This window comes from Heptranchias perlo, chromosome 8 (assembly GCF_035084215.1).
Source record: "Heptranchias perlo isolate sHepPer1 chromosome 8, sHepPer1.hap1, whole genome shotgun sequence".
Classification (NCBI taxonomy): Eukaryota; Metazoa; Chordata; class Chondrichthyes; order Hexanchiformes; family Hexanchidae; genus Heptranchias; species Heptranchias perlo.
This window is the reverse complement of record NC_090332.1, coordinates 16585729-16610955: the sequence shown is the minus strand read 5'-3', so window position 1 is coordinate 16610955 and position 25227 is coordinate 16585729. Positions and strand designations below refer to the sequence as shown.

Genomic DNA, 25227 nt, shown 5'->3' with positions numbered 1-25227 from the left:
GCCTGTTTCTGTGCTATAGACTTGATGTAATTTATGAACTGGATTTAGTATTTCAAATAAGGAACTTTCTTGACCCAGTACTGAAAGGTCATGCTGCCATAGTGGCAGAATGGTCCTCATTGCCAAGTCACACTTTGACTTCTTCCTCCTTTCATTTAAAATCATCTACTGTCTCCTGCTGCGTCAACTTTCTCCCATGTCTTCCTTTCTCTCTTCCTTTAGCTTTAATACCAAGCTACTTCTCAGTCACTCCTCCTGTATTCACCTCCCTCCTGTCTCCTCAATCTCATTTTTAGTATAAACTCCCAACCCTTACCTTTAATCATCCCCTTTATCTCACCATCTCTCACAGCCTCTCTGCACCTGTGGTCTCAGTCACAGAGATAGCGACCTCTAGCAACTTCTTCATCTCCCTTACCACCCACATCACCCTACTCTCCTCCCTTCCTATTATTTTCATCATCCATTTTGCAAAAAAAACTCTCCATGTCACTTAAAACTTCACTCAATTCCTAAATCCCTTGTCTTTGGCCCTCTGCTCATCATGATACCTCTGCAGCTGTCAATTTGCCACCTCTAATCTTAGAGGTCTTATTTCTAACAAAACTATCGCTGCCTCCCACCTGTTATTCCCTAGTGTTGACCCAATCAAGTCTATAGGGCCCTCAAATCTGCAGGGTGAAAACCCAAGTGTACCTGGCACACAGCTGGCCTTGCTTTGCATTGCCAGTTCTGCCTCGACCATGTCAAGCACAACTGTGCTTAGTTCACAGCTAAACCCCCAAATCCAGGACTATCCTGGAAGGCAAGTCCTGGACACCTTCCACATCCCAGCCCCCTCCAACCTCCCCTCAAATACCAAGTGCGAGGAGCTCATCACCTAGATCGAGACCTGCATCTTCCCCTTCCTGTTGACCCCGCATTCTAGCCCTGAATCCCAAGCTTATCTAGTCCACTCAATCCCAAACCACCCAACTCCTCTTCCTAGCCCACATACTATCTGACAATTCATTCTCTCTCTCGCTCGCCCTCCATTTGAATTCCTCCAGGATGGCTTCCTTTGTGACTGTGACCATGATGCTTTATCCCTCCTTGACCCTTCCAACATTTGGCACAGTGGGCCACACCATCTTCCTACAATGCCTCCTCTATCATGTTCCATTCCTACCTTTCCCGTAGCAGTCAATATTTCCAGCAATGGCTTCTCTTCCCTCCCCTTCAGAGTCCCCCAAGGATTTATTCTTTGAGCTCTTCTCTTCCTCATCGACATGTAGCCTCTCAGCAATATTGTTCACAGACATGGCGTCAGCTCTTGTATGCGTGTCACAGCTCTACCACCTCTCTTGGTTCCTCAACCGTTAATGTCACAGACTGCTTGTCCAACACACAGTCTAGGGACTACACCGCGACATGGTGGGAACGCTTGCATGCTCCAATGACCCCGAGAACTATGTTGGCAGGAGTAGAACTCCTGGCAGGGCTACCCATGCCAGACAGGTCGAAAGGTAGGAAGGAGCCAGACTAAAGACAGTCCACTGGCCCTCCTGGTAGGTGGCTGAGAATCAGGTTGATGGCCTGCCCACATAAAAATGCCTTTTGTTATGCAAAGAACCCAGACACGAGACAAATCTGTTCCAGCCCTGCAAATATTATCAACTGTGGAAAACCACAATCTGCTGGATGTAAGGCAAGATGATACTCTGATGGAGTCAAATATCTTGCTTTGGACAGGCATCAGTGGACGAAATGGGTTACCTCTTGTGCCACTGAGCATAGGAGACTAACTAACGAACTTGGGTGAGTCATAATTTCCTCCGGCTCAACAGCGGGAAGACTGAAGTCATGGTTTTTGGCTTGCTACCACTAATTCCGTTCCCTTACGAGTGATTTCATCCCCTCCTTGGCCACTCTGCAGCTGAACCAGACATTGTTGAAACTCATGCATTCCTTCATCACCTCCAGACTTCACGGCTCTAGTGCTGCCCTTGATGATCTCCCATCTTCCACCCGCCATAAGCTCCAACTTGCCCAAAGCACTATTGCACATAGCCTTCCCCAAATCTTAGTCGCCCATCGGCCCTGTTCTAAAAGGGCTCCCCATCCCCCAACACTTAAAGTTTCAAATCCTGCCCCTCAACTTCAAATTCATCCAGTCTCACTTCTCTCTACACCCTGCCCTCAATACAGTTTCAGACTCTAGCCTTCAATACATTCCCCCTCCCCTTCAATCCACAGTTGGTGGAAGAGCTTTCAGCTGCCAGGGTCCTATTCTCTGGCAGTTCCCAACCGAAACTTCTTTACTTCTCTTTCCTCCTTTGAAGAACTTCAAAACCCATCCATTTGACCAAATTTGTGGCAACTCCACCTCACCAATCCATTCCTGAAAAATTCCATTTCTGTACCACTTTTTAATGAATCGCCGAGGGACTATTTTCTTTTACATCAAAAGCTCTATATAAATGTGAACTGCTGTTAATATGTATTTGCCTACCAGTTTTGGTTGTAGTTTAAAACAAACAAATCTCATACAAAGTAAAGGAATACCGTACTGCATCAGAAATGGGCTCTGAGGAAGAAACAGGTAGTAGAACTGCATCAATAAGGAAGCTGTGTGCCTCAGGGGCCAGTGGTAAGGCTGCCATTATTGTTTACATTGCATATAATACCATGACCATTTCTACCCCTACGTCTATTTAAAAAAAGCTGTCAACGCCATATTCTATTCCTTGGCTCTCATTCAGCAATTCCCTCGTATTGCAATGTTAGAAACCCTCCCTCGGTAATCACGGGTGTGAACCCACATAATCACTCCACAGTATAAAGAGCTGGAGCTGTGCTGCCTTTAACACACAATTGAATTTAAAAAGGTTGACAACAGTTGATAAGCTGGTCTTTTGCCAATCTATTATAAGACCCAGGTGCCAGAATGATATATTATACAGTCCCAGTTGATAAGCCAATGGCGCTATTAAAAAAGCTTACAAGCTAATGACAAAGACTCCCTGAAACTCAAATTAACCACAATATAGAATTCCTACAACTTCAGCACAATTTGAGACCGTGCCACACAGGAGATCTGTTCAAGGTCAGGAAGCATGGAATTAGGGTGGGGGATGGCTGGGAGGAGGTTGTGGCGTGGATCAGGAATTGGTGCAAAGGATGAATCATTGTACATGGAATGGCATTAATTGGAGGGTGGTGATTAGCAGAGCGTCTCAGGAGCCGGTGCTAAGGCCACAAGGGAGCGTTGCATTGGTGGAGGTGCCGTCTTTCAGATAAGATGTTAACTCAAGGCCCCGCCGGCCTGCTCAGGTAGCCGTAAAAGATCCTATGGCAATATTGAAGAGCAGGACAGTTCTCCCAGTGTCCTGGTCAATATTTATCCCTCAACTAACACCACCTAAAACAGATTATCTAGTCATTTCTCTCATTGCTGTTTGAAAGATCTTGCTGTGCTAAAATTGGCTGCAACATTTCCCTACAAAACTGATAACCACGCTTCAAAAGTAATTCATTGGTTGTATAGCATTTTGGAACTTCAAGGATGTGAAAGGTACAATATAAACACCAGTTATTTTCTTTTATTATTGTTTACATTGCTCATCAATGATTTGAAGTGGGACAGAAAGTCTAAGTTGGCAAATAACACACATTTGGCTGATGAATCGCAGATAAAATCTTGGTGTATAGCCAGAGAGATAATCAGTAGCATTACCATCACCACAAATTATAGCACCTCATACACAATGGCTTGCAAAATATACCCAATTGGGATTTGTTGCTTTAACACTAACTTGCTATGATCTGGATTATCGATGCAATTGTTTCAGCTGCTCACGACAACAAATTGTATTTATATGGCGCCTCTAACATAGTAAAACGCCCCGGGGGAGTTATCAAGACAAAATTTGACACCAAGCCACACAAAGATATTAGGACAAGCGACCAAAAGCTTGGCCAAAGAGGTAGTTTTAAGGAGTGCCTTAAAGGACGAGAGGGGAAGAGGTATAAGGGAGGGAATTACAGAGCTTAGGGCCGAGGCAGCTGAAGGCACAGCCACCAATGGTGGCACAATGGAAATCAGATGCGCAAGAGGCCAGAATTGGAGGAGCACAGAGATCTTGGAGGGTTGTAGGGCTGGAGGAGGTTACAAAGATAGGGAGGGGCGAGGCCATGGAGGGATTTGAAGACAAGGATGAGAATTTTTTAAATTGAGGCATTGCTGGACCAGGAGCCAATGCAGGTCAGCGAGCACAGGGGTGATGGGTGAACGGGACTTGGTGCGAGTGAGGAAACGGGCAGCATAGTTTTGGATGGGCTAAGGTTTAGAGGGTGGTAGGTGGGAGGCCAGCCAGGAGAGCATTGGAATCGTTGAGACTGGAGGTAACAAAAGCATCGACGAGGGTTTCAGCAGATAAGCTGAGGCAGGTGCGGAGACGGGTGATATTACAGAGAGGATATTTGACAACAAATTCTAGAAAAGCTGAATTAAAACGTACAGAAACTCCTCCAAGCTCTGCTTCCACTCCCCCGTTCCTAAAATGGGTGTTGGAGGAAGAATCTTAATTCTTTTTGCCCCCTTCCTCAATTTTCTTAACCACCCCTTCTCATAAGCCACAGTGCCCTGGGAACTGGTCACTTTGCAGAACTTCATTCTAATGCTCATCTTGTGTGTGAGCTTTGACAGCAAGTATCAGTGGTTGATAGCGGTCATTTTACTGTCAAAGACTTTACAGAAAATTCTGATACCGACTTCACTCACTGTCCACAAATGAGCACTTCTAGCGGGGGGACTGGATAACGAACAGGAGCAAGAATCCTGGTTGAATTTGCCTTTTAGCCCAGGGGCACAAATATGCACCATCAGCCATACTGCCACCCTGAGGTGTTTACTCAGCCTTGGCACGATCAATTATGCCAGATATCAGATGGTTCAGCAGCATACACTATAAATTAGTGATATACACATGCACTACAAAATTACTGGTGAATCTACACTGTATGCTGTCTGAAGCTTTAATATCCTTTCTATAATGAGGCTCCCAAAACTGCACACAGAACTCATGTACTATATCTTCCTATTTATAAAACCTAAAATGCCATTGGCCTTTTATGGTTTTACCCATTTTTGGGGGGTTTTTGTATTTCTGACCGTGATGAGCTAATAGCAAATATTTTGAAACAGACATGGTCTGTGGCTCATTACAATGGAAATTTGTGGCAAGTCACATTCAGATTCCCAGCCTCTGAAAACCTTCAGAGAACAAAGACTGTTTTAAGTTTCTAAGGTTTGATGCTTACACCACACACACAAGTTCTCCCTCTTTCCTCTTCTCCCCCCACCCACCAAGCCTTTTGCATTTCCAAACACAGCCACAAGATCTTTAACTGAATCGATGATTGCCGGAGCCAGGTATTTGTGGGTACATTTGACCCAATGAAGAAAATCCTTCATATTTATGGTATTCCTCAGCATTTTGAAATTCTGACAGATGAATTCCATCTGTTAGAATGGAAGAGCTACAAGCTCTCCTTTTACTCAACTGGCTCGCCCATAGTTGTTTGGTAAAAGGCTCTACTTCTCAATGGTGCTAATGCCATCGTTTGATGTAAAGAAATCCACATTTGATGTAAATAAAGGCTGTGGACCATCTCAGCCCACTTCATGAACTTCCAATACACAGTTTTCTTAACTTACTGTCGCTAAAAAACCTTATTTTTTTCCCCCCCTTTCCCAAGCCCTGCCCAGCTCACACATGTTCCCGAGTTGCTCCAAGGCCTCATATTGGCAATGGCAATCTTATTGACTGTTTCCTTCTATGGATTATCAATGTCTTTTCTGCCAATACACAATTAATTTGCACTATTTCATCAGGGATTCTGCCAGTTTCAAGACTCACTACAGTTCAATTCCATATTCCTCTTTTAGTGGTCAGTTACTTCAGCTTCTTTTAATTTCCTTGTTGAAATATGGTTTGAAGTGTTATTATTTTCTCCTGCACAGTGTGCCTTCTTGCTTCACTAGCTCATTTTTAACCTTACGTTCAGCCTTCTACTGTCTTCCAGGTTTCTATAACTTTTGTTAACGTTGAGACACGTGGCCCTACTGACAGCAATTCTTTTTGCTTCATTATTTATAAGCTCTGTTTATTCTATACTCCAACTGAAGCACGCTGTCCCTGATCAACACATCTTTGTAACTTTTTACTCTGTTAACAGGTAACCGGATAAAGTTTTGTAGCACAGCAGGATACTGTGGTCTGTTCTTTATTTTTAGTTTCCAAAAGTTCTCTGGCCTTTGTGCTTTACTTCACATGCTTCCAGTTAGTCTTAGAGCTCCAATTGATATTTCCGACTCTACACCCTTGCTATGCTGGCACGGCTATCTTTTCCTTGAAATGTTTCATGCAGGAGCACTGCTGTGTAAATTAAATATAAAATGCTAAAGTTGCTCTTTTGTGGAGCGGACTCGGATTCCTGCATGTCCAGATTTTGTAGTTCTACCATTTACAGCTTTGCTTAGGTTAACGTGGAGATTGAGACATGAACATAGCAGGAGTGGGAAGCTCAAAGCACTTAACCTAATGACAACAATGTAGCCCAATGCAGCATCGACAAAATTATTTCCTGGGATTCAATGATCATTTTTTAGTAACGCACAGCATGTTAGATGGAGACACAAATCCATCTGTAAAAATTTGAAGAGCCTCAGTCCCAATTCAAACATATTTCAAAGTCCCAACGGTATATTTAAAAGGCAGTCATTTCATGCGAAGGTCAATTACAGGTTAATTTCAGGCTAAAAGGGCAGTTTTCAGATCGACCTGGAAATTTACAAGCACCTGGTAATCTGTGAACTTCCCTCATCCACAGCAATTAAACTGGATTTGACCCACAGATAGATTTAGATCACTTCCCCACAGGGAGTGCCTGAGCAGCGGCCTGCCTCAAAAAAGGACACGCCAGCTTAGCAGCTAAACATCACAGTCAAGCCCCAGACCCCAAACTACACACGGGCAACACCATGAGAGATCGGCTAATATTTGAAATAAGTGCGTTAGTTTAGGAATGCACTATGCCACAAATCTCTCAGAATACAATCGCCTTTGTACTAGATGATCTCCAAATCACAGCTGGACCACATAGTGGGAGCTGTTCAAACTCAAAGCTATAATGCCGAATGACAGTAGTTTTACAAGCGCAAATGGAAGAGTAACAAATCCGAGAAAAAGTAGAATAGAATGGTTACACAGGAGGCCATTCAACCCATCGAGCACGTGCCGGCTCTTTGTAAGAGCAATCCAGTTAGTATCGTTCCCCCCATTCTTTCTCCGTAACCATGCAAATTTTTTCCCTTCAAGTATTTATCCAATTCCTTTTTCAAAGTCACAATTGAATCTGCTTCCACCACCCTTACAGATCATAACTACTCGCTGCGTAAGTTTTTCCTCATGTTGCCTTTGGTTCTTTCACCAATCATCTTAAATCTGTGTCCTCTGGTTCTCAACCCTTCTGCCAATGGGAAGAGTTTCTCTTTATTTATTTTATCTGAAACAGTCATGATTTTGAACACTTCCATCAAATCTCCTCTCAATCTTCTCTGCTCTAAGGAGAATAACCCCAGCCTCTCCAGTCTAGCCACATAACTGAAGTCCTTCATCCCTGGAACCACTGCAGTAATTCCTTTCTGCACCTTCTCTAAGTAAGGCCTTCACATCCTTCTGTAAGTGCTGTGTCCAGAATTAGACAATACTGCAGTTGTGGCCAAACCAGTGTTTTATAAAGGTTCAACATAAATTCCTTGCTTTTGTACTCCATGCCTCTATTTATGAAGCTCAGAATCCTGTATGCTTTTTTAACCACTTTCTCAACCTGTCCTGCCACCTTCAAAGATCTATGCACATCAACCTCTAGATGTCTTTGTTCCTGTACCCCCTTTAGAAATGTACCATTTAGTTTATATTGCATCTCCTCATTCTTCCTGCCAAAATATATCACTTCGCACTTCTCTGCCTTAAATTTAATCTGCCATGTGTCCTGCCCATTCCATCAGCCTGTCTGTGTCCTCTGGAATTCTATTACTACCCTCCCAAGTTTTGTGTCATCTGCAAATTTTGAAATTGTGCCCTGTACACCCAAGTCCAAGACATTAAGATATATCAAAAAAAGCAGTGGTCCTAGTACCGACCCGAGGAACACCACTGTATACCTTCCCGCAGTCCAAACAACCGTTCACCACTATTGTTTCCTGTCACTTAGCCAATTTTGTATCCATGCTACCACTGCCCCTTTTATTCCACGGGCTTCAATTTTGCTGACAAACCTATTATGTCACACTTTATCAAATGCCTTTTGAAAGTCCATATACACATCAACCACTGCATTGCCCTCATCAACCCTCTCTATCATAAAACTCAATCAAGTTAGTTAAACACGATTTGCCTTTAACAAATCCATGCTGGGTTTCCTTTATTAATCCACACTCGTCCAAGTGATTATTAATTTCATCCCAGATTACCGTTTGTAAAATCACCAATGAGGTTAATCCGACCAGCCTGTAGTTGCCAGGTTTATCCTTACACTCTTTTGAACGAGGGTGTAACATTTGCAATTCTCCAGTCCTCTGACACCACCCCATATTTAAGGAGGATTGGAAGATTGTGGCCAGCACCTCTGCAATTTCCACCCTTACTTCCCTCAGCAACCAAGGATGCATCCCATCCGGACCAGGTGACTTATCTACTTTAAGTACAGCTAGCCTTTCAAGTACCTCCTCTATCAATTTTTAGCCCATCCAGTATCTCAACTACCTCCTCTTCTACCATGACTTTGGCAGCAACTTCTTCCTTGTTAAAGACAGATGCAAAGTAGTCATTTATACCTCAGCCATTCTTTGTCTCTCATGAGTGGATCTCCTTTTTGGTCCCTAATCGGCCCCACCCCTCCTCCTACTACCAGTTTACTATTTATATGCCTATAGAAGACCTTTGGATTCCCTTTTATGTTAGCTGCCTGTCTATTTTCATACTATCTCTTTGCCCCTCATTTCCTTTTTCACTTCTCCTCTGTACTTTCTATATTGAGCCTGGTTCTCATTTGTTTTATCAACCTGACATCTGTCATATGCCCCCTTTTTCTGCTTCATCTTACTTTCTACTTCTTTCATCATCGAGAGCTCTGGCTTTGGTTGCCCTACCTTTCCCCCTTGTAGGAATGTACCTAGACTGTACCTGAACCACCTCCTCTTGAAAGGCTGCCTTTTGTTCGATTACAGTTTGCCTACCAATCTTTGATTCCAATTTACCCGAGCCAGTAAACCTACGTTACAACAGTGGCTACACTTCCGAAGTACTTCATTGGCTGTAAAACGCTTTGGGACATTCAGAGGTCATGAAAGGCGCTATATAAATGCAAGTTCTTTCTTTCTATGACATTCCCATTTAACGCCCAACATAGAAACAGAAACAGGAATAAGCCAGTCAGCCCTCGAGCCTGTTCCACCCTTTATTTAGATCATGGCTGATCAATATCTTAACTCCATCTACCCATTTTGGTTCCATAACCATTAGTACCCTTGCCTAACAAAAAACTCTCAATCTCAGTTTTGAAATTTTCAATTGACCTAGCCTCAACTAGCTTTTTGGGGGATGAGAGTTCCAGATTTCCACGACCCTTTGTGTGAAAGAGCTTTCTGACATCGCCCCTGAACAGCCTCTCTACTTTTAAGGTTCTGAATACTCCCACCAGAGGAAATAGTTTCTCTCGATCTACCCCATCAACTCCTTGAATCGTCATAAACACCTCAATTATGTATTTCCTTGATTAAGGGAATACAAGCCTAGTCTATGCGACCCGTCCTCATAATTCAACCTTTTTAGCCCAGGTATCATTCTGGTGAATCTGCACTGCTCCCCCTCCAAGGCCTATATATCCTTCCTAGGGTGCCGTGTCCAGAACTGAACACAGTACTTGAAATGGGGTCTAACCAGAGCCAACTGACTCAAGAATGGCACTGAAAAAGACAAAGGAATTTTTGATGTATATTAATGCCCATGGGGATGCATACTGTTAAAAAGGAAAATAAAAGTCAGTGTTCTGTTCTATTGAGGCGGTACAACAGAAGCAGACTTATTAATTCATCTGGATTCGAAGTACAACTGGCATTTGGATTTTCATTTAGTAATTGGGATAATTGAAACAAGCAATTAAAGCCATACTAATTTTAAAAATGCAATTCAATTTTTAATTGAGTAGAGTTACGTTATTACACACTGTAATTTTGCCTTCAAGAAACTGAAATGAGAAAAAAAATTCTGAACCTGAGAAAACAAGCACTGCACAAAACTTATTGAAGTCTGATCAGTTATCTGTGGAGGGTCCTTTCATATTCACCAAAACTGTATCGCTAGCTATGATTCTAATTCATGTTAATATATGTGCAGTGTGCCCTGGTTAATCATGTTCGTTTTAATGGCTGATACAACACAGTAATGAATAGAGAGCCATAGTTTACACAAGAGCTCAATGCTGTTGAATGTTTGTTCATTATCCTGTGTCACGTGTCAGGATTTTTGACTATTCAGCCTAAGAGGAATTCAGGTTAGGATGTTGCTATTAAGTTAAATTCAGTGCAGAGTTAAATCCACTCAAGTGTATTTGACCCAGCTGTCAGGACCAGACAAAGTGACTGTCAGAGAAGTGTTTCTTGTCCATCAGTTGAGACAGTGAGGTTTGTTAATATATTCTGGTGACATTCACACACATGATGTTGGGATATCCTTATTCATTGAGGACATTAGGGATGGGGTGAGAATAACTATCAGGGGACACACTTAGTAGGGTGGTAGGTTTCATTGGCAGAAACTGCCCAGCTCAACATGAGAGCTAGGGGATTTTTTTGGCTCTGTCCAGCTGACAGGAGACTGTGGAAATTTAGGGGATGAGGGGGTGGTGGAAACAGTCAGAGGATGAAGCTAGACCTGTATCAGGGGCTCTTTCCATCTCGTTGTTTTTGATGTTATGAGGAGCACTAAAAATTAAACTGAATTTAATTTTAAACTGTATTTTGTTCATTAATCTATTACATTTAATAAAACTAATTGTTGCTTTACAATTGGCCTCATTTCACTGGAGCATTCAAATCAGCTCATGTTCCAGAAGACAGGAATAATGCATGTGGGGAACGCTGCAAGATTACAACATCCATTTCCAAAACAAGGCGTTTCATTGTTATGAACCCTGGGTCACACTCTCACATGACTAGGGATTGGCAATAACAAACACTCCTGATCATAGGAAAAATATGGTCCATTTATGGGAGAGACCATTGACTCAAAATTTGTAACAACCCTTTTAATTGAGTGGCTAGATAATTATGTTGTGTTTATTAAAAAAGCATAGCAACTTCAAACAGTTTAACAGCAGCGCACAATTTTAAACCAATTTACCCATAAAACCATCACTTTTGCACATTAAGCATAAGATATTGAAGAAAATGCAATCAAAACATTTTTAATGTAACTAATTCTGATGCTATAAAAATCCAAAGATACTGAACACAGTGCAAGTCTGAGAAATATAATTTTTTAAAATTGCTTGAATCACCAGAAATATCACATTTGGGTCCTGCTGCGTCTAAATGTTGGGTGTATGTTTACGCCAGGTGTAAATGCAGGAAACAGAATCTCCAGTCTTCTGAGCGAGTCGTGTTAATGAGCAGAAGAGGGTTTCGGCAGAGGTTTCACTGAATCAGAGTAAAAGATCAAGGAAATTTTAGTGTGGCATAAAGACAGCCCAGTCACCTGTATTTCCTTGTTCTTTTCCGCTGAAAATTGGTGTAACTTCATACTTGTACGTGCAAGTTCCAAGGAAACTCTGGTCTGTAGTTGGCAGTTATTTTTAGGCAGTAATCCAATCTGAAGTTATAAAAGGTGTTCATAAATCACTCAAGTGTTTCCCTCATGGTTTACAATACAACCACTCAAATGATTTACTGCTTGGAACTCATATCAGCTGCCTTACACTTCTCGGATCCCAAAAGTGTAAACACAAAAATCTTATTTCTACATTAATGCTATTTTACATACTGTATGACTTCAACAAATTTATTCTGGTTTACAAAAACAATTTTTGAAACCAAGCTAGCACTGCATAACATTGAATGCGTCCCTACAAAACAGTTTGTTATAAATTTACAGCTTGCTTTAACGGAGATAAATTGGAAGTTTCTCTCCTTTGAAGTGAATAATTATAATTCTTCACAGGAATGTTTCCATGCACGTGATCATTGAGAAGGTTACACTTTCAAAAAGGATAGAATTCCCCACGGAGCACGAGAAGTCTACCTGTATATTCAAAAGTCGTGTGTCCGGTGCTCATCTATTGCATTATGCCTATCAAAAGGTATCACACCTCAGAATATCACATCTGTATGCCAAACATTAGTGGTTAGCGGACATGAAGAATGGACTTCAATCAAACATCTGATTGACTATGTATGAACAAATCAAAAGCAGTTCAATTTTGTCATTAAATAGTAATGAGCAGGAAGTCTAAGCAATTTGGTGAGTTTTTCTTCTAAAAAGCTACAAATCCCAAACTGACAAGTAGCAGGGAAATCCCAATCCCAAAATGATAAACAGGAAGCAATTAGTCACTAGTCATTCCTTTTACCTATTCATTCATCATAAACCAACGGCCCTGATAATAGTCATGTTATACGGCAGAACACCCATAAAGTTATAAAACATAGCCTCCAACACACCATGAGCAATGCCATGGAAAATCTGCTTGTAATATTAAAAGTCATGTGCAGCCCACACCATCATATTTCTATAACACTGGTTTACAAAGTCACTCAATTATAAGCAAATTTCTTCTATAAATGATTTGACTCCCCATCCAAATTCCACTCTCAACAGTGGCAGCAGACTACAAACAAGTTAAAGTAAACTAGAAACAATTCAACAGCTGAAAACCAGGTGCAAATGTAGGAAAATTTACATTTTAAATGATTCTGACAATTAGGATAACTGACACTATGTCCTGTATTTAACTCTTCCACAGATGAAATTTTACACTGGGCCCGGAAATGGCTCGTAAAATAGTGCTGAGCCTAACAGTGCTCACTGTTATTAATAGGCAAATCAAACAGCAAATTCCAGCGACCGCACATGCACAGTCAAACGCAGAAAATTGGAACTTGCTCCTCTGGATTCCCTGCTGATCTGACAGCTCCGTCTTAAAAGGGATATCGCAGGCAGGAATCAATGGACCAGCACGAACTTGCTCTCCTGCCCAGCTGGAAACCAACTAATCTCACCAGAAAAAAAAAGGTACGCTGAGTTATATCAGGTCTAAACTAACTTTTAACGGCATGGTAAGTACTAATGACTGCCAAACAACCTCCCTGACACTGAAAAATCAACTTTTAAAAATGGAGTCTCATTACTTCAGATTTTAATATTTTAAATGTCCAAAAACTTTTAATTGGAATATTGTAAATTTTTTTTAAAAACTTTTTCTTTGTCTCTTATCTCACTCTTTTAATCTTATCCTCTCTTTCACTTTCTCTCTGATTTTGCAGTACATTTGCTAATCATATCTGACACTTCCTGGTTCTTAGACTGCAGGGTTTGTCATATAGCGTGGTTTGCTTCAAGCTGATTTGTTGAGAGGAGAGATCGCTCCTTTCCTCTTCAGTTCAGAGAAGCCCGGGAATGGCCTCTGCATTTCTTGGCGCCAAAAAGACGGCAAAAAGTTTGTGGCCAAGTTAGTTACCTACAAGCGGTGGGCAATACCTGTTAGCCACTCAGCACAATTTCTGGCCCATTATGTACTTTGTCATGTATTCTAAATCGTTAGGATGCTGCATCTTTTCTTTAAGAACTCAAATAAAAAGACTGCAACTTCAGAATTATGAATAAAAGTCCAGAACTAAAGACATGTTTAATTAAAGCAGTAGCGGTTAGTAGCACCTTACTGTGCCAAAAAAAGATGCAAATGTATTCATCTCCCCCCCCCCCCCCCAAATTTTAGCTTTTGTGGTACTTCGGATTAATACACACAGTAAACAGATGGTACAGCCTGCTTACTTGCTCTTGCCGATTTGGATTTTTTTTTTGGAAAGAAATTGTAATTTGTATTATTTTTAACTCATTGTATTTTCTCTCTCAAATCAGGAAGGAAACCTGAAAGGAACTGTAAGGCAAATGATGAAGCTGTATTTAGAAAACTCTTGATTAAGAGGGTGTGCTTTCAACTGGTTTGTGTACTTAATGTAATACAGGCAAGTATGTGCAAGGGAGGGACATTTACAACAGCATAACTTCCAACTCACTGCGCGTAATGTCAAAGCAGATGCGCTGGTCTATTAAATTATGCAAGCACTTACCAAGTGCAATTCTATATCTGGTCTCCTAACATGTTCTTACGATATTCTGCCATTTCACGTCAAGTAAGGTTATCTACAGATTGGTGGACAACAAGACCATCATGATAGAGCTTATGATCATTTGATACTCCCAGAGAGTTTGTCTATGAATTTACATAGTTGCCTCCAACCAGGGTCCCTTGCCCACCTTTGCACAGCATTAATTTTCATGGTCGGAAATGATCCTGGCTTTTCCCCCTTTATGTTCACGCTTGCTTTTTCTAATATTTATGTTCTGGACCATAAATTTCTTTATGATTGCCACTAATACAGCTCTTTGGTAATTGGAGAAATAGTGTGTGTTTTTAAGGAGGGACTCACCGAGTCAGTTTTTCCTCCCTACGAAAATACATCTCGTAAGCTAGCTGACAAGTGGATAAAAAGCTCATCTACCGACAACAGAAAAGCTGTAATGTCAGTCAAGGTAGGAATTTGATCACAAGTTTCAAGAGCTAAAAGTCCAGTCTTCCATCACTAGAGCTGTCGAATTATTCTCTGGGGCTGGATAGATTACCTACTCCAGTTTCTTTTTAAAATTTAGCAGCAACATAACAGAACCCTTGTTGCTTCTTTGATTGCACACTAAGTGTATCTGGACGCTCTTTCAACAATCAGTTTGACACATCTCTTCCCCCCCACCCCCCCATCCAAAAAAATCCCATTGCTGAAGGGTGCTGGAGATAAAATCTTAATGGATTTTCAGACTTGCCTGCCCTCAATAAATCTGGTCTAATCCACTTTTACATGGGCTGTTTGAATCGCCATAAAGAGAAATCTAGGAAGGGGAAAAGAATAAAACTGTGATTTTAAAAAACCTGGTAAATCAAAGTTTGTCCAAAAAGGGTGCATTTAACTATTGGCAGCATGAGAAGGATAAGTAAAGATATCATAGAATTAGTTGGCAAGAGGAACTCAAATAATAATAAGCAAGTTGTTCAAACTTAAAGTGGACAAATCATTTGATAGTTTACCTCTGGGGTCTTGGATGGAAACCAAGAAAGAAAAGCAGAGGTTCTTACTATTATTTCATTCAAAGTTCTGGGGAGAGGAAAATTGTGCCAAAGGAATGGAAGGTGGCAAAAGTGGACATTGGGGATATGTCAGGATGCTATGTTAATTAGTAATGTCAACTATGGTTGGTAAGCAGCTAGAGTCAATAATACAAGATGAAGCTACAAAACACCTGGGCCAGTCAGCATGGATTTCTACAAGGTGGGCTGTGCTTAACCAACCCCTCAGAATTCTTCAAAGACGTGAGAGAATAGTTAAAGGATTTAGTTCACATGCATTTTCAAAAAGCATTTGATTTCGAACCATATATAAAGAGACCAATGGCAAAGATAATGGTACACAGGATAAAGGAGAATGTGGGCACATGGAGAGAGAGAGATGTTTGGAGGTCAGAAAGCAAAGTGTAGTGCTAAAAGGAAACACGAGAAATATTTCACAGGAATCTGTAGTGGTGCTGCTTTTATTTACATTAAAGATAGAGATTTCAGAATTGCTAATGATATTGAATTGGGGAGTGTGGGAAGTTGTGGATGGAGTTGTGAAGGGCAGAGGGATAGCAGGATGGCAGGTGCAGTACAATGTAGAAAAATACATTTGGGAAGTAATGGGGAAAGGAAATAGACCTTAAATGGCAAGATTTTAAATGGAGTCGAGGGATCTTGGTGTGGAGATACACAGGTCATTAAAGATGGCAGCACAATAGAGAAGGCTGTAAAACGGCACATTGAATCCTGGTTTAGTACCTAGCTGCAGATACACCATAACAAGGAGATGATGCTGAACATATAAAAAGACCTATTAGGCTGCAATTGTATTATGGACAATTTAAATTTTGGACACCCATTTATAGGCAGGGTAAAGAAGCAATGGGGAAGTGTAGATTAACTAAAATGTTACCATGGATCAGGGTGACAGTTGTGAAGATACTCAAGATGGTAGAGCCTTTTTCATTAGAACTGAAGTGATTAAGGGGTGATCCAATCTGCAACATTCTATAAACTGAAGCTTGACATGACTAAATATCTGGACTAGCAGACCACAGGGTGAATAAGGAATCTTTGTGCTGTTGCCATATGCACTGGAAATAATGTGGGATCTGTGATTTCACATAAAAACACCATGCTGACAGACAATATAGCTCAAGCTAGAAACAAATCAGGCTGTTTAAGTACTATACAGAAGCAAATGCAGATCAGCACATTAGATGGCGATGCACAATTCTCCATTCGTATTTCAACTCGGTTGTTTAAAAAGAGTTCTGAATCCAACATAATGAGTCATTTCAAGATTCATCAGAATTCTTCCAACAGTGTTTTAGAAATACATAAATCAAGGATGCTTGAAGCTTCATGCTTTCCAGCTCGTCATTATACCATGAGGCTATGGAAATAATTGCCAGCAGCTGTCACATTTATTCCCAGCCTGCAGAGCCACTGGAGAGAGACCTGTCCATCAAGACACAAGGACAAAGGATAGCTTATATACCATGTTGATCAGGAGTAACATCCAGTATTATATCTCCTGGTTAAAATAGGAGGTGGACGAATGCACGGGCCTACTGGGGCCCCGCCAAATATAGGGCGCTTAATAAAACTCACCATAATGGTGAAAAACTGCATACAACCTCTGAATTGGTTTAATTTAAGTGTACTATATATGAGAGGAATTTCTTTATTATTGATGCAGTATGTAAACGTTCTGCAGGCATATTTCTTCATGCATTTTACTACACGTTTGTGTTTTAGCAGTTCTGTTCGGAGGGGGAGGGCGGGGGTGGGGGGCGCGGAAGCATGGGTTCAAAGGGCCCCGAATACAGCCCCAAGAATTCTTAACCTGGCTCTGAGGTGGTGCTATTTCTGTCATATGCATTTGGTTCGATTTTGAAAAACAAAGCTCTTGATATTTTTTGCCATTAGGACTAGGACTAATAGTATACTATTAGTACAGTGGTAACCTGATGCATATTAACGTCACAATCCCATCCAATCAATCTGGACCCGATGAAGCATTGTTTGCATCTTTGCATGTAAACAGAAGGCAGACAGATTCATGTTTATATACAGTGGTGGGTCACTTGCTCTCGTGACAGTGTCGGAATGCATGTTGGGAGTTCGAAACCGAGCCTTGGTTAACATTTGAACATATCCCCTGGATGGGGAAGTTTCACCATTTCTCAAGACAACTGTGGCAAGGGGAAGACAGAATGAGCAAGAGAACAAGAGAGGAAAAAGCTATCTTTCCCAACCAAAATGTAGTGTGTCCTTAGCTCCGGAGGTCAATTAGCTGAATTGCAATACTATCCATGGCATATATGCAGGAAGGATGAAAGAAAATAAACCATCCTAGTGCTGAAATAGTGCTTTCCACAAGTTAGTTGTTCATTTTGCAAGCCATCCAATGTCCCTCTTTTAAATGTAGAGTCACATGTATTGGATGAATAAATGCATTTAGTGAATCAGGAATCTGGTTCTGAATAAACAGACTTGGAGAGGGTTAAAATAATTCAATTCAAGTCCTTCATGCCGCCTTACAAAGCCCTTCCAATATATACACAATTAAAATAGGTCTGCGTGGTTAACTTGGAAGTTTGATGCAAATGTGTTTTTCATTATTATTTTCAACTCGAATTCCCCTGTGACAGCAAAGATTGCTCCATGACAGTCTATGAGTAGGGTTAGGAATGGCTGTGGACTGCTGATTTCTTTTCCCTTCCCATAGTTAATACACAGCAACTTTCTGGTATTGTTGGCCTATTATTCACATTTGAACTTGTACACATTTTAAATTGAAAATCATGTTCAAAAACTAGAGTTTATAATGGATATATTGTTGAACATTGTTCTGTGTTTAGCATGTACAAGAATATGTAGGACGGTTGAAACTCAATAACAAAAGCAACACTTTAACAGTATACAACATGGTTCAGTTTGACATCACTTGGACCTAGAGATTAAAATTAAAGACTGCGCTATTTAATAAATTAATTGGGTGTTGAGTTCCTGTGTTTCAATACTGAATATAAATCTGGTGAACGCCTGCAGTAGCTGCCTGTTAAATATCTGGCACTCATTATAAAGGCAGCAAACTAATAGAGAGGGCTCAGGAGGACAAATTTAACCATAAGAACAAGCTTATAGTCTATAGTGCATCTGAACCCCCAAGATTAGATTGCTATCTTTGAATTGTTGTCCCCAGCATCAGTTGTCGTTTATAATGTATAGCTTTAGTTTTATTTAGCAACTTTTGGTCAACTTTTCATTCAGATGTCAGCTGTGGCTCAGTGGTTGCACTATCGCTTGTGAGTCAGAAGGTTGTGGGTTCAAGTCTCACTCCAGAGACGAGAGCACATAACCTAGTCTGACACTTGAGTGTAGTACTGAGGGAGTGCTGCACTTTTGGAGGTGTCATTCAGATGAGACGTTAAATCAAAATCCCATCTGCCCTCTCAGGTCGGCATAAAAGATCCCAAGGCAATATTCGAAGAAGAGCAGGGGAGTTCTCCCGGTGTCACGACAAATAGTTATCCCTCAACCAACACCACTAAAAATTGCTGTTTGTTGGACCTTCCTGTGCGTAAATTGGCAGCTGCATTTCCCTACATTATAACAGTGAAAATAATTAATTGGCTGTGAACTTCTTTGGAACATCCAGGCATCACGAAAGTCACTATATAAATGAAAGTTCTTTTTATTTCTTTCTTTCTCGCCCATTTCTTGTACTGGCAGCACCTGACAAAATCAGCATCAACTGCCAATACACACCATATTTAAGAAACGACTTGAAATTCATTACTATTCAATGCTGAATTGACAGCTGTGTTCCGTTACGAGACACAATATGGATTTCATGTTCAAATTATTCTGATTTACTGATTCGAACTGTATTGCATCCTCGTGAAATACTCAGCAGCATTTTACAATTTCGAGGCAAAATCATTCAAATTAAAGCCCAATACAATGCTTAGTACATTGTACATCAATTTGTGACTACAGGTTATAAATTAAACAATTAAGATTTGATTAATGAAAACAAATGCATTTGATTGGTAGCAACCATTTACATTACTATTAATTATGGAAACCAAAATCAAACACAAAAATGGCATCTTGAATTTGTAAATAGACATTAAGAGGTAATGAATTTACATATAAACTGAACTTTAGGACAAATACTTAGGGCTGATTTCAACCATAATTATAGGAGTAATCGCAGAGTGAATCAGAGAACCTGATCTCCTTTCCAGATTTTGCATACAAACTTAATTCTCTTCACTACAAACCAATTTTTAGTTCTCAAGAAAGGCAGTAAGGAGAAAAATGTAAAATCAAGACTTTTTTTTGGTATTAAATCAATCTTCTGCAGCATTGTGCACCAGGAGTCAAGACCAAATTTGGTCTTCAGGTGAAGTGGGGTTAGCTAATGGGAGATAATTGGACCGGAGCATTCAGATATAATTCAGTCCCCGTTGTAAAGTTATATTTTCTGTTTTTTAAAAATATATTCCATTCTCAATTCCGATATTTACATTTGTAATGGGAACTGCTTGTCTAAACTTGCCATGCAGAGCTGTGTAATTTTACAGGGCATGTGCGTTAAGATTAATGGGCCAGAAATTGCTCCTGAAATAACAGAGGAGCTCAACAGCACTGTCAGTTTTTAGTGGTGAATTGAAGGAGCAAGTTCCTGCGTTTGTGCACGCGCAACGAAACGCAGAAATCGTGAACTTGCTTCTAGTGGTTCGCTGGCAATATGACAGCTTTGAATTAAAGGGTCATCGTACACTGCAATCAGAGAAATCATTGAAAAAGCATCCACTTGCTCATCTGCCCAGTCGGAAAGTAACTAGTTACGCCACCAAACTGGTACATTTAATAATACCAGGTCTAAGCTAAGTTTTAAAAGTGCAGTTAGTCTTAATGACTGCCAAACAACTAAAAATTAATTTAAAACGTGGAGTCTCATATTACTCCTTATTTTCATAGTTTTTGGTTATTAAAAAAATTAAACAAATTTTTTCTTTACAACAAACTTTTCCCTTCTGTCTCTAATTTAATTCAATTATTTCTTTGGCTTTTTATAAAAATTATTATTTTTTTTTTTTATTTACAATGACATCCAGAATACTAACTTTAAATGAATGAAGTCTGCTTGCTTGCTTAACGCCGCCTGAATCTGTGGGCATGAATTCTCTTACTGACAGATTTTGTGGGTGTGTCTTCAGACTTTTCCAGCCACACGCCAACTCACACTGTGCGGAGGCTGGGTTTGATTTTGAACTTTAAACAAAATGTGCGCTGTAAAGCAATTGGACGCCACAGAGCCCGCAGTAAGTATTTTCGTTAATTAAATTTGCAGGAGCTGCGGTGAACTTTGCCTTTCCGCTCTGCACGATTTCTGGCCCTTCAGTGAGACAATGTTATAAATTATTGCAAACTTTAACAAAGCTTTTGTTTGGTTAAAACTCAAAAGTAGTACAGGAGCTTACTCCTGAATTAGCTGAATCCTCATGAACTATTTTGCTTGTCTACAGTATCTTCTAATATTGCTGTTAGACCATTTTGTAGATCATTCTTCCACGCTTTATTTCATCCCTGGGTCTGTTAAGTAACTGGCCTCCTTCGACCTCATTGGGAACAGAATTTTATTTTCACATCACAATTTTTAAAAAAACCAACACCTACAAGAAAAATTAAAGCAGTGATTTAAGTTTTTTTGCCATACAATTTAAGAGCACTTAACTTTCAGGAGTCCTTCATGTCTCAGGACTGATTTATTTTTTAGTCCCTGGATCACAAACCTTAGATTACGACGTCTTTGCCGAGTCCTGCCTGAACAAGGTCTGTGGAGTTTGACCACTGATAAGGTGAACTTTGTTCTAAAAAGCCCCCACTAAAAAAAAAGGGGAGAAAGGTTTTGGCAGGTCCCACAGCATCATTTATAATGAACGTTAGCCCTGTTATAAAAAAGTACTTAGATTTAATCATTCTGGCACACTCGGGATGCACTTTGTGCCATTAAAATCTCCTTGATCCAATTCCAGTTGATACAAAATCGAAAAATGCAGATGAAAGAATGAGAACAGTACTGTCTCACGCTGAGACAGTACTGTCGATAAACACAGCTTTCATTACCAGTCCCTCTTTATTCATGCTAAGCGAGTGCTCAGGAACCGTGTGCATCATAACACAAATGTCAATGTTGTGCTGTGTGGAAACAGTACAAATCAGGATTTGATAGCCTTTAACCAATGGCTCTTTGACAGGGGCTGAGATGCAACAGACCGGACCCCGAGTTTGAAGTAACAAGTTTTGACTGTTTCTGCTCCTGTTTTACACACCTGACTAACTCGAGGTTCTTGACCCCGGTTTGGTTTACCGTTCCGGTATTGCTCCACCGAGGAGATTTACTCAAAAAGAGAAAACTAGACGAAAGCGACAGATGAAATTCATTCATTCGTTCATCAGGACTTGAAAGGGCAGAAAATCCCAGCACATGTAGGCTGCATGAAAGTCTCTGATGATTACATGAATTACTCAGAAATAACGTGCAGTGCATTCAGAAACAAAGTTACAGATTTTCATGTCAAGTCATTGTTAATATAATTGCACATCATGCAAGCCTCGCAGCGAACGTGTGTCATATGTAGCAGACCCACAGATGTTAGCTTGACTCCTTTATTCATTTGGTTCTCATTATTGACTCAAACTGACTCGAGTACTTGACTGAGCAAAACGACCATATCATTGTTTTCAGACTTCAGTCTATGACTTAACTGAAATACATCTGCCAGTACAAGAAATACCAAGTACCTCTTGGCGCCAGGGCTGGCGCCGTAATATATGACTAGCACTCGGGATTTTTTTGATTTAAGAAGTTTAGTAACCCCCAGAAATCTATTTCACAGAACTCAGACTGTGACTAAATGTGATTCAGAAACATCACCATTAATTCTTTTTAAATTCTTAAAATTTATTGCAAAAATATTCACTCAAATCAACATCTGACTCAAGGCACTATTTGGAAAGCAGACAAGCTGTTGTACATCATTTAACCCTCTGTAAACTGCAACAATCTCCATTTAGCAACGTTGCTGAGCTGTACATTTCCTCTCTGCACCCACCCACCCCCAACCATCTTTGCTAACTAAGAAATTTTAATTAGCTGATAAAACGAGTATTAATTTTATTGACAGTTTGCAAAACACACCTGATCAGTAAGGATTCAGCAATTCACAAATAACACTGCTACTTCCGGGCCCATCCCCAAAGAAAATAGAACTGGGTGAATTTTATACGCAAGGTAAGTTGGCACTCCCATACCACTCAGGTATAGTTCAACCAACCCTCACCTATTTGCATCAGCAACGTGCAACCGATTCCATCCCATCTATCCCCTATTAGCTCAGATTGGGCCCTCCAAGGGAGATTACCTTACATATAAAACCCTGAACAGCTAACAGAAAGGAGATTCATCCCAGTAGTCAAGTCAACCCAGGCCCAGAAGTGAAAGACTAATTTGTTTTCATAATGCATCAGCTAGTTTCCCCTACTGATACTTACAGGAATGATCAAGTTATTAGGTCAACATTAGAGATAAGCATACACTTTTGTGGCCTTGTTAAAGAATATCCACCATGCTTAGCTGTTAATGTAAATGGTACGTCTACTCCTTATAACCTTATTGGTATGGACCATTCTCCTCAGCCCCTAAAGTCACATTTGTGTATTCAACCTCTACCTCTACACAATCTACCCCTCCTGAAGGGGTGGGTTAGTTTGTAGGCCTTGGCAAATACTGCTGTTACTTCAACTTCCACGATGTGCAAGAGTAGCCTGGGGTATTTCTCTCATTCTTCAGTGTCTGCAGGAGTGTGATTGAGATGAGGAACCACTTTTTGGAATGTAGCAGCTACAAAATTTTGTACTACCATTCAGCAAATGTTTATATTAATGAGTCACGGTACCACATTGCTCTTTCCATGAATATTTGTCCAGCATACATCAAAGAGCAGCCGACCAACTCAAGTGATGAAAACCTTAAGGAATACATTCAAGCTCACGTTCAGTACATCTGCGCCACTTTTTTCTCTAGGCACATACCAACATTTACAAACTGTAATTTTAAATCCACATGCAATTCATTTTAAGCACTGAAGCTCAAACCTTTCATTTGAGATATACAGTGCAAGCCACGTTACATGCTTAGCGTTCACAGGGTGAATTATGAATGACAGAAGTATCAATACAAGTTACTACCTTTGAGGCTGATGGTGTATGCGTGTTCATCACTTTAATATAACCGGACACTTATTCTATACCCGCATATTGCGTATCCACCTACCTTCAAAGTAGCATTACTGATAACGAATAAAATCGCAGCAGATTGCGGACAGCTGTAAACAGATGCTGGAAAATGGTAACAAATAATTTTATGGATAATTTGTCAACAACCGCTGAAGGAGCTTACCGTGCTGGATATCTTTCATTTCCAAGTGAAGACTCGACATTAAAATTCCAACAGCTTGAGACCTCTTGTTGTTCAGAAGTTTCACAACCTGGGAGGGAAGAATCTTGTTATTAGAAAGCAAATCATCAATGCACCTATTAGTTTTTTTTTAAAAACAAAATGTAATTTTCAGGTAGGTTTTTTTTTTAAAAAAGGCACAATGAGCTGAATGGCCATCTTCTGTGCCATATCATTCAGTGGTTCTATGAAAGAAACCTGTGCCGTTTCTTCCATTAACCTTACTTAACAATATACCAACACAATTAGGACAGGGGATACTTTCATCTTCTGAGTTCGAATGAAGATTAAAATTCATAAAGGTATGGGAACTCAAGCCCGTTTCCATACCTTAATCAAATTTTACACTGAATCTATGAAACAAGTCAGCAGAGTTCTGAATAAAACACTGATTTTGTGCTACCAATCACTTTCCTGTCGATGATTTAAATAAGATTTGTGTTCCCTCCTCTCCTCTGCTGCAAATCATTAACAAAAGAGCATGGGGAACTGGATAGTACCATCGGTTAGCAAATGGGCCTTTCAACTTTGGGACCCAAGTTCCAATCTAGCCCAGACTGATGGTGGCATTCACTCCACTGACTGAAAGGGTCCTATACCTTGCTAAAATAACCAATAAGGAAACACTGGGTTGCCCTAGTGTCATCAACTAAAAACTAAATAAATGTGCCCTCTTTTACAAAGGGGCACAACTGAAAAAAAAGCTCAACCATAAAAGGAAAAAGGAAACTCATCAATCTAAACAACAGTTTTGGACATCCACTACACGACGTAAAGGTCAGTCTCATTCCATTTTCTAGTGTAAAACTGTGCATAAATTAGCAAGGAGATGCAATACATTGAGAGGAAAACTGAGGAATGGGTAGGTACACTCAGGTTAAGACACTGAAGGGCGTGGATGACCTAAGTTTTTAAATACTTCATTCCCTGAAAGTGAAAATGCAGGAAAATAAAGCCATTAAAAAAAAGTATATGTGGGTTTCTATAAATAAGGGCATTGAGTCAAAGAGCAAAGTAGTAATGATGAAAGTTGTACAAGGCAGTGGTTAGCCACAGTTAGAGTACTGTGTTCAGTTTTGGGCACTGCATTAAAAAGATAGGACATAAAAACTAGAGAGCATACAGGGTAGATTCACCAGAATGATGCCAGGAATGTGAAACTATATTTAAGAGGAGACACGTGAGGTACCAGGACAATTCCCATTGGAGCAAAGGCCTCGAGAGGATTTTATATAATTTTTAAAAAATATTGTGAAGCAGCA

General features: G+C 40.3%; 1 protein-coding gene across 1 annotated transcript in view; it reads right to left on the bottom strand.

Moving 5' to 3' along the window:
* LOC137324303 (formin-2-like) overlaps positions 1-25227 on the bottom strand; it is a 315087-nt gene that overhangs the window by 159826 nt on the left and 130034 nt on the right. Inside the window, exon 10 of the mRNA XM_067988446.1 lies at positions 23909-23996. Coding sequence (XP_067844547.1) covers positions 23909-23996 — 88 coding nt within the window. The remainder of the gene's footprint in view (positions 1-23908; positions 23997-25227) is intronic.